Consider the following 11,343-nt stretch of genomic DNA (forward strand, 5'->3'; position numbering starts at 1 on the left):
ACATTTATATTTTACTTCTTTCTTTGGTAAGATGTTATCTGAGTCTGCTCATGTGGTTGTTTCTTAAGGGCAAGGAATAGAGTCCACTAACTTCAGAAGGTCCACTTTTAAGAACAAGCATCTGCAGCATTCTTGACCCCAAAGAGATGACAATGTGCACCCACCTTCGATGTGTAAGTGTGACCGTCAGAGCCGCAGACCATCGTCGACTGGGCCATGGGACAGGGCTTGCACTTGACCAAGTTTGAAGTTCCAACCCAATGTTTGTGGGCCACATTTCCCTTCTTTTGTCTAAAAATAAGGAATGGGGGGGAAATATAATTTAGCTTAAGTCCGGTACTCTCAGGTCTTCGCTCCAAGTTCCTTGGATATAATGTCAAGTAAACATGCATCAGTTGTCACAGAATCAATTGCAGGTGACCCTATACAGGTAACCCCATGAATGATAGAATAATTGCTATTCTCCATAGGATTTCCAATGGTCATTTTACTTTTAGAGGTTGGCCACTAATTATTTCTTCTAAGGTACTCTGAGGACTAGAATTGTCAACTTTTTGTTGAGTAGTCAAGTATATTAACTGTTTGCATCACCCAGGGACTCAGAAAAAAATGACTGAAAGGACTGGTCAAACAGCAACAGACTCTTCAGGGCTCTTGGGAAACACTCCGTTCGTTCAAACTCATTAATGTTGAGTGGTGAGGTTCTGATCCAAAACCCTAGGTTCAGTTCCTAGCTGGACCAAGGAAAATAATTTTAGTCACTCAAACTGTTATAAAGCATTACTGATCAACATGGAGATACATTTATAAAACATTCTTTTATTTTAAATAAAAGGGCAAAGTTTAACAAATTTTAGTGCATTCACATGTGTGGCTTATAGCAAGTGCCCAGAGAATAGTACCTCAGAACATTGGGCTCTTCCAGACTTAACAGAAGCTCTAATAGACAGCTTTCTGCATGGATGGATCTCTCTAATATACACACATGCACATCCAAACAAAATTCAGTATTTGAGCTAGAAATTTATCTCCAAACACAACCAAATGATTTTATCATTGCTGTAGAAAACTCTCTCTGGATACATTTTCAAGCAATTTCAGTCTAGCTTCCAATTTGCCATTCGATAGAAACACAGAGGTGATGTCACTTTCAACTGTTAAAATAATCAGAATTCTACTCTTTCATTCCAGCTTGAGTTTCCTCCTATTCTAACCTTTGTCATAATGATAAATGGTGCTATTAAGATGGCTTGTGTCCACAGAAGGAAGCCCATCAGAGTATCATAAACCACTGAAATAAAGGCATGCAGTTACTGCCACCCTTTCTCTCTTTGCCGAAGCTGTTTCCCAGCAAACACACAAAATGACTCTCACAGCTTTGGGGCCAAGTGCCAGGTGGAGGACAAGCATCTCTGGACTGTCCATCAATCAGGCAATTATTGTAACCTTGACATGTTCTGCACTGGCAGTGCTGCCTAGGGGTTACTGTTGGACTTGGAGTCAGAAAGCATCACAGATTAAATCTCAAATCTACCACTTGCTCTCCATATGACCTTAGGCTAATTAGTAAAACACTGTAAATCTCATTCCCCTCATCTACAAAATAAAAAGAATAGCATCTACTTCAAACAGATGTTATAAGGATTAAATTAGTTAATATATGCAAAGTCTTCAGCATATGGCCTGGAAAATAAGAAACTATAAAAACTGTAGTTGTTCAATTAATATCTGCTTTAGTAGATGGAGGTATAAAGGATGAAACTGTAATTGCCATAGAAATGTGACTTGTCCTCATTCCCTAGGTTTGGACTGGCATTTCTCTACAATGCCCCAGCTGGCTACAATAGGAGGGTCCTCCTCCCCCACAAGCATGTGTGGAATGAATCGCAGTCAATTAAAATTTACACTTTAGTGTTTGAGGTAACGTACACTCTTCCAAATGAAGGAGAATGAGTAATAGAGAGATGAATAAAAGAGTTTTATTCTTATTCCACCTCAACCCTATCCTAGCAATTTTGGGGAGACAGTGAGAGGAGAATGTGTCACTGGAAACCTGTCTGGTCTTTTTAGGGTGGCATCAAAAAGGATTACAATGTACCACAGCATGAGTTTTGGTGTCATTAAGGACCCCAGGCTAGGCAAACGATAGGAATGAGTCTGTTTTACCCAAAGAACCAGGGAAGGCAGTCTCATAAGATTCTCTAGGCATGATCCAACACAACTTTTACTAGTGAGGGTAATCTGAGGCCCAAAGAGAGGAAGAGTCTCATCCAAAGTTACACATATAACGAACAGCTTGGCCCAAGATGACATCCCACAGCTGCAGAGAGTTGGAGGTGGAGCTCTCTCTTTGACGAGTCTCAGTTCTACCTGGAAAGTCAACTTGAGCATTCTTCTGGAGCACTTCCATACCTTTGGGAAGGCACGCTCTCAGCCTTCTCTCTCTTCAAAACAACCTATGTTAACCTTACCTCTATTTCTTCAGAGGGCCTTGTTGTTGTTCCTGTTAGGTGCCAATGAGTCTACTACCACTCCTAGTAACCCCTATGTACAACAGCTCTATCTGAACATGTCCTGTCCTGGGCTATCTTCACCATCTCTGACACGCTCAAGCCTACTGTTATAATCACTGTGTTAATCCTTCTTGTTGACTCCCTCTCTAACTTTTCACATTTCCTGGCGTGTTGCCCTTCTCTGACTCTCACATTTCCTGGCATGATGTCCTTTTTCAAGGACTGCCCCCTCCTGAAAACATGCTCAAAGTATGCAAGATGAAGTTTCCTTGTCCTTGCCTTGAGGGGACAAGGACAAGGGGGATGAGAATCTATTATTAGCATTTTCTCTTGACATTATGCAACCATGAGGTCTCCTATTAGGCTTTGCCAAACAAACTTTAGTTTTTCAAAGTTTATTCTGGACAAAGGTATGATGGTGATGGGACTCCATGGCGCAGATGAGCAGGATGTCAGCACAGGGTTAATCTTAGAGTACATGATTGCTTTCAGCAAACACTGTGTATTTATCATTATTCACACAGCAGATTGTCTGACACCAATAATGAATCCACAAATGCAAGCAAAAGCTCTGGCGTCTGGCAGCTCCTCTCCTGGGTCAGTCCCCAGTGTGCATACCCATGACTGAGGAAATTGTTGTTGTGAGTTCACAGGAAGGGGTTACAAAGTCCAAGAGCAGGCAGTTTTGCTTGAGGAGATAAAAACACAGACAATGATGCCTCAAGGGGAAGAAGTCTCAGAGAAGCTTAGCTAAAGGCAGGGGAGGGAGGAATGGACGCTGAGCCAATGGTTTGAGGGAGAGCTAAAACCAGCCATCAATCACCAGTTAATGACAAGTCATCTCTGACTCTGGACCCAAATTCCACCATTAAATTAGGTTCACTAACAGAGAGCAAACAGCAAAGAGGTGAGGCTGGCAGGTGTCACTGGACAGCCTAGTGTCTCTAATAGATATGTTAATCATTAGGTACAGGGAAAATCAGAACACTTTGACCTTTCCACTTATATCCCCCAGGCACTGCCCATCACCACCTGCCAGTGGGAATGCTTAGAGTAACCTTCTGCAAATGATTTTCAGGCACCTTGTTTTAAAAGGATTTAATTTATAAAACTGAATTCTGACAATGAAAATACAGTTCCCCCAATAGAGAATTAAAATAGCTTCAGAGCAGCGTAATGAGTATCAGGATAACTTCAATTTGACAATCATGCATCAATTATTTGGATGTCTTAAGACAAATTTTACAAAGTTGGTTAAGTCCCTTCTGGATGGTGTGAGGAACCCCATGTACTACAATGCTGACTTAGCAGATATCAAAAAAGTCACAGAACTCCAGATACAAAGAACATGAAACTAATCTGGCCCAATAATTTCACTTTTTTTTAAAAAAAAAATTTCAATGAACATCTACAGAGATTTTGGAATTCCATTCATTCATTGTTGCACTTTTCTCCTCACCCACCCCATGCCCCACCCCCCGTTTGCTCCTCTCCTTGAAAAGCAAAACTCCTTTATTGGTACTTTCACTTTGTAAATGAGAAATTGGACACACACATGGAAAGTAACGGCTTAATGCCATGCAGTAACTTGATACATGTTTGTAAAAATGACGTCAAAAACATGTGATGCATGTTTGTCAAATTGAAGTTATCCTAAAACTCACTACCCCGCACCAGAACTATTTTAATTCAAACTATTTTCATTGTTTGGGTTCAGTTTTTGAAATTAAATTAGTTTCAAACAAAGTACCTAAGACTCTCTTGCAGAGGGACAAGCTCAGTATGCCCAGTGTCACGTGGTGATAGGCTGTGCCTTGCAGGATCTAAAGAAAAGATCAAACTATTCTGACTTTTCCCGATTCAAATGAACAAACATCCCTATTAGATGGGAACAAATCTAGGCACTCTTTATTTCACAAGGACCTTACTGGAGTTCATACTGAAATGTGTGGTCTCTCCAGAGATCAAATGATTAGGAGAATGAAGACATACTGCAGAAATCCTACAAGTGTGTGAGTCCATAGAGGCATAATTTTGACTACTGTATATGTGTTTCAATTTCCACAATTCAGTGCAAATCATAAAAAATAACCATCTCAGTTGAGGCAAGGAATTAAGTTCTCTAAATCAAAATATTTCAATTCTTGAGCCAATGAAGAGTAAAATCCAATGAAGGTGTTTTGATGGGATTGCTATGGCCCAATGTCACAGACATTCATCAACGGAGGAGACACAAATAATTTAGTCTCAGAGGCAGGTCTTGCAATCAGCCACTAAGCCCTCATGTCTCAGCTTGACATTTCTGAGGAGCTTCCACACTCTTACTAGACAGCGTCACATGGAAAATTCCAACCCGCCAACACCTTTAAACACAGACTTAGTAGACAATCAGCTGATCACTGGCATTACTCTCTCTTTTCTTTTCAATTGCATATTCTCAATCTTTTATAAAGTCTACCAAAAGTCTCAGCATTTATGTTTTTAAAGCAGATTGGTGATTGTGATTCTTAAGTACCAACCTGATTATGTAATTTCTCTGCATAAAAGCTTCAACTTCTAGTTCTGGCCATGGCACTTTGATCAAAGCATCGTTATTCAGTGTAATTAAACTGTCCCAGCTGACCGTGTGTTTTGTTTCTTTCTTCAACACACACATTCACACACACACACACACACACACACACACACACACACTCACACACACACACTGACCACCACCACCAGTACATATATTTTTCTTCCAGCCACTGTTTCTGATAGCCTAGTGGGTAAGGAGTTGGGGTGTCAACCCTAAGGTAGGCAGTTAACATCTACCAGCTCTACTGCAAAAGAAAGAGGGACCATCTTCTCCTGTGCTCTTTTGTTATCATGTACCATCAAGTTGGAACAGACCCTTCGCTGATCCTCCAGTGTGTTTTATGAGTTAGTCAATTACATGGAAGAGATTGCCCATCCTTCTCCCATGGAGCAGCTGGTGGATTCACACCATGTGCTTTTGGGATTGCAGTGCAGCTTCTTGTCACTAGGCTAGCAGAGCTCCCTATTTACATCCTCTAAAAAAGGAGGGTCAGCTATGAGTGGGTTCTACCTTGACAACAATGATAAAGAGACAGAGATTCTCAGCTGTTTCTTCAAACTCAGCAAGAACCTTCAGGGCTCTGTGGCATCATATGGGTTTCCCCTTGACCTGATACACCATACATAGTCACATATTCTGCCCTCCACTTCCACTCTTTACAGCCTAGAGAAGTTCTTGGCTTTCTACAAGGCCCACCTCACATGTTTCTCCCTCTAGAAGTCTTTTAGAACTCCTCCACAATCCTGTGATTGTTTCTGGTCAGTCTCCTTGACTAATCTCCATGTAAGCACTTTTACTCAGCTTGAACAAACAGTAAGAGGATATTGTTACTCCAACAAGGCATGAAGTATACCTGGATTAAAATCTTTGGAGCCCATCCTAGACTTTTCATGCCCTTCATCACTTCCCCTTACTCAGACCTGTGAACTCTATCTTGAGTCAATCATACCAGTCACTTACATATCTTTTAAACATGCCATACAAGTTCAAGTTTATAGGACCTGTCGTACGCTTTCTATCTGCATAGCAAATTCCTACTATTTCAAGTTCAAGCCTCTAATCAATTGCACAGGGTTGCTATGAATCATATTTGACTTGATGGCACCTAACAGTAGATTTGGTCAATGCAACAAATCTTGATAGCTGAATTTATTCATTTGAATATTTACAGTTTTACCCAAAAGTTTTATGACGTTTTTAAGCAGCAAGAATTTAACAGTCTCTTGTTTCCAGAAATTGAGATGCAAAAAAACCCAAACCAAAATAAATCGCAAATCCTTGCAACAATTAGTAATAAATATTCCAGCATACTGAGAGGTGGCTGTGGAAGCCCCTTCTGTGCAAAGGTTGGTAGAACAATTTACACACTCTAAACACCAGACTCTTTAAAGGGTAGGAAGCTTCTGATTTGTTAATGTTAGGTAGGTTTGAGTCCATTCTAATTCATAGTGACCCTGTGTATGTATAACAGAACAAAATACTGCACAGGCTTCCATCATACTCACAATCATTGTTATGCCTGATCCCATTGTTGTAGCTACTGTGTCAATCCATGTTTTCTAAGATTTTCCTCTAATGATATTATTGTTATGTGCCATCAAATCGACTGCAACTCACAACCATTTTCAGATCCAAAAATGGATCTGAAACCTGCTCTATCCTGTGCTATCCTCACCCTGAGATATCTGAGCCAATTACTCACTGTGTCAATCCATCTTATCCAGGGTCTTCCTCTCCTGTGTTTACCCTCCACCTTTCCAAGCATGGTGTCCTTCCCTAAGGACTAGCCCCTACTAACAACATGCCCAAAATATGTGAGACCAAGTTTAATCATCCTTGCTGCCAAAGAGTACTCTGGTTTAACTTTCTTCAAGATGTTGCTGTTGTATGTTATCAAGTCAGAATCAAATCGTAGCTGGCCTCCAGTGGGTTTTCAGAGGCAGTTAATCTGGGAGGAGATTGTCTATGCCTTCCTGTGGAAAAGCTGGTGGATTCGAACAATGTGCCTTGGGATTGCAGCACAGCTTCCTACCACTAGTCCACCAGAAGTCTTTTCAAGATGTAGTAGTCTCAAATTTCCAACATATATTAATCTTCAGGATTAATTAATAAGTAGTCAAAATTTCTAGGTGATTTTTCTTCATTTTGTTTATATATCTGTCTATATCTATATAATCTGTATCTATATTCATAGTGCTTTATTTGCTGAGTTTGTTTTTAATAAATAAGAATCCTTAAGATTAGCAGCATTTTCAAAGAAATGAAATTTAAAGTTAAATTCAAGCATTGGAGACTGTCAGCAAATCCAATTGGGCAATATACATAATATCGAGATCTCCTAACAAAGGTCTGGTTTACAACTGATGGGACAGCATATGGCCTGGCAGCATTTTTTTCTATTCTGAATGAGACTGCCATGAGTTTGAGGTTAATTAAACAGTCAAAGTCACTGTTGTTGAGTCAGAACCAACTCATTAGAACATGATCATAGCTGATCCTCCAGCAGACTTCTGAAGGAATACACTGCACATGCAGAGATTGTCCATCTCTCTACCACCGAGTCACCGATGAGTTTGAACTGCCAGAGAGAGGCATGTCCTTAGGACTCGCAGTGCAACTCCTGTGAACTAACTAACAACAACAGCAACAATGAGTAGCACTACACAGAACCACAACTTGACAGTGTCAATTCAAAGACTCCAATTTTGCTCCCCTAAATACTCCCTGGAATATAATTAATAGAAATATAGAGTATGCTATACAAATAAATGTATTAATTTTATTTATAAGCATAACATGAGCAGCCAACAGGACTATGAACACATTCTTACAACATGGCAACAGATACAAGTAAAGTTGTGAATTAGCTTGTTGCAGGACTGGTAAGTGCCAATCTTAACCTTGAACTCCATGTAGTCATTTCCTATGCCTGCATTCAACTTGTCATCAGTGAATTCCTTTGAGCCTGTAATGCTACTAAATTGATTCTTCATCTTTAATCTTCACAGGAGAATTATCTTATTTCTTGCCTGATTTTTCTCATGATTCAGAAATTGGAAAAGTACAAATTTCCTAATGAATGTTGGGAAGGAATTACTGTAGGGAAATATTATCCTGCTGAGAGTGACCATTTTCAATGCTGAGGATGTCACCTGTTGCCATTCAGTATCCATAACCTCACCAGCCAAGGCAAATCCACTAAGGAGACCTCTGATCACATTAGTGTGACCCAGTATTTCACTTGACCATTGGCCATATGACACTATAGGACACTGTAGTCAAGGTCTATAGAAGAAGCTGGAAGTTCAGAGGTTTCCAGAATACACTTTTAAATAATGAACAAACACATGTGCAGGTATATATTTTACTACATGAATCATACTATATTTCATTCAATCAATATCTAAAGTATTTTAGTGTTAGGGGAGATCATGGCTGCTAAAAATATACCTAGCTGTTGCTGTGTCGTTGTAAGGTGCTTTAAAGTACAACCCATAGGGACCCTATGAATAAAAGATCTGAACCTTGCCCTATTCTGTGCCATCCTCACAATTTCTGATCTACTCAAGCCCACTGTGTCAATCCATCTGGTTGATGGTCTTCTAGTCTTTCATCAACACTCCAACTTTCCAAGCATCATATCCCTCCCTGAGGAATGGACTCTTCTAGCACAAAGTAAGCGAGAGAAAACTTTATCAACTTTGCCATCAGACTGAGAAAAGTTTGAAACTGTCAACAACTTCATCTTACTTGGATCCACAATCAACGTACTTGTTATTACAAGTCAGGAGATCAGGAGATCAGGAGATGTAGGCTCTGGGAAACTCTACAGTCAGGGACCTCTGCAAATTACTGAGTAGCAATAATATAATTTTGAGGGCTTAGATCTGCCCGAGTCTGGCCAGGATCTTTTTAATCACTTGCTATGCATTTGAGAGCTAGACAATAAACAAGGATGACAGAAGAAATGATGCCTTTGACCTGTGGTGCTGGAGATGAGTACTAAGTAAATGGACCGCTAAAAGAGAAAAAAAAATGTCTTGGAGAAGGCACAGTCAGAGCACTCTTTGGAGGCAAAGATAATAAAGTTTCATATCACATACTTCAGGCATCGTTATTTGTTGTTTTGCCATTCAGTCAACTGACCCATAACTGAACCTCTGGTGCATTTTGTTGTTATGAGCTGTCAAGTCACCTGCAATTCACAGCAACCCTATGTACAACAGCCCTAAACCCTGCTCTGTCCCTTGCCAATCTTATTGTCAAAAAAACACCTATCCCCATTTCCCCAGTGACTGAATTAATCTATCTCATTGAGGATCTTCCTCTCCTGTGCTGTCCCTCCACCTTCTGAAGCCTGATGTCCCTCTCCAAAGACTGATCCCACCTTGCAACATGTCCAAATTATGTCAGATGAAGCTTCAGAATCCTTGCCTGTAAGGAACAGCCTGACTTCACCCTCTCCTGGACGAACTTGTTTGTTCTCCTAGCAGGCCATGGTATGTTCAATACTCTAACACCACAGCTTAAAGGCATCAATTCTCCTTCTATCATCCCTAGTCATTGTTCAGCTCTCTAATGCATAGCAGGTAATGGCAAAGACCATGACGTCTATCAGGCACACCTTAGTTTTCAGATTGACACTGTTGCTCTTCAGTACTTTGGAGAGGTTTCTGATAGCAGACATTCCCCTGTGCAATATGTCTTTTCATTTTCTGGCTGCTGGTACCAAAAGTGTTGACTGTAGAGCCAAGCAAACTTAAGCTGTCAACAATCTCAATCTCTTCACCACTTATCATGATGGTGCCAATCGTCCCAGTGCTGAGAATCTTCATTTTCTTGATGTTGAGCTTTAATCCATGTTGAAGGCTGCAGTCTCTGACCTTCTGCAGCAAGCACTTCAGGCCCTCATCAGTTTCAGGAAGCAGGGTTGTGTCATCTACATAATGCAGATTGTTGATGAGTCTCCAAGCCTGATGCCACACTTCTCATAGAGCCCAACCTCCCAGATAATCTGCTCTGCATATAGACTGAAAAAGATATGGAGATAGGGCACATCCTTGACACACACCATTTCCAGTTTTGAACCATGCAGTGTTTCCTTGATCTGTTCTGATGACTGCCTCCTGGTCCAAGGTAGATTATTTTTTTCATTAATTTTAGTGAATGTTTACAGAGATTTTGGTTTTTAAGAGGCAGTAAATTGCAGTGGAGGAGACTGCTCATCCTTCTCCCATAAAGCATTTGGTGAATTTGAACCACATGCCTTTGGGATTACACTGCAGCTTCTTATCACTAGGCTGCCAGAGTACTGCTATTTTTTTTTTCTTTTGCTTTACAAAGAGGCAACATTTATTTTAATCAATTCATTTTACCATATTTTCATAATTTTAGATGTGACAGTTTTATCTGTATGCAAATAACTAATGAAGGAATAAAGTTGTTTCAGGTAATAAATAATTACAGGAGCAACCCACTTGTTACTGGTATTGAGTATAAATCAAGCTTTCTTCCTGGTTGATGTCCTTAATGTCATCCCACAGCTCAACTGGTCTTCTATCATCAATATTCAATGCCTCAAACCTATTCTTGAGATGGTTTTCAAATTCAGGTCAGATATACTCAAAGTCCTATTTTGGTTCTTGAGGACTTGTATTCATTTTTTTCAGCTTTAACTTCAACTTGCATATGAATAGTGTGTCTATTCTACAGTCAGCACCTGACATGGTTTTCACTACTCTACTGAGTTTTCACCAATGATTCTTTCCACAGATGTAGTCCGTTTCATTCCTTTGTAGTCCATCAGGTGAGGACCACCTGTAAAGTCACCATTTGTGACAGTTTGGTTTTTTTTAAAGGAATTTTTTCTTTTATATTAGTTTACTTACGAAGTTCGTATACACCAGGTAGTTCTCATTTCCTTTACCCATCTCTCTCTGCACCCATCAAACTGTGTGACCCTGTGATTACACTCCTCCCATCTTCACCCCTCTACTCCTAATCCCCCCCTCCTTGGATTCTCATACACGGTTTACTAGTTATCTTTCTATTTCCACAATAACGGTCTTTTACCGAATTTTTCCTTATGAGACTGAGTTAGATCACTTAGCATAATGTTCTCCAACCCCTCCCAAGTCAGGTAGTGATTGTCAAAATCATTATTCCTGCATGCTGAGTAGTATTCTATTGTGTGAGTGTACCATAATTTCTCAATCCATTCTATTGTGGTTGGACATTTAGGCTATTTTCGTG

General features: G+C 40.1%; 1 protein-coding gene across 2 annotated transcripts in view; it reads right to left on the minus strand.

Moving 5' to 3' along the window:
* The window catches only part of SPOCK1 (sparc/osteonectin, cwcv and kazal-like domains proteoglycan (testican) 1), an 867,883-nt gene that overhangs the window by 271,876 nt on the left and 584,664 nt on the right, over positions 1–11,343 (minus strand). For both annotated transcript variants that reach the window (XM_006899493.1, XM_006899494.1), the window contains one exon: positions 165–291. In XM_006899493.1, the coding sequence (XP_006899555.1) occupies positions 165–291 (127 nt within the window). The remainder of the gene's footprint in view (positions 1–164; positions 292–11,343) is intronic.

Source organism: Elephantulus edwardii, unplaced genomic scaffold (assembly GCF_000299155.1).
Source record: "Elephantulus edwardii isolate Elephantulus edwardi_28Jun2011 unplaced genomic scaffold, EleEdw1.0 scaffold00259, whole genome shotgun sequence".
Classification (NCBI taxonomy): Eukaryota; Metazoa; Chordata; class Mammalia; order Macroscelidea; family Macroscelididae; genus Elephantulus; species Elephantulus edwardii.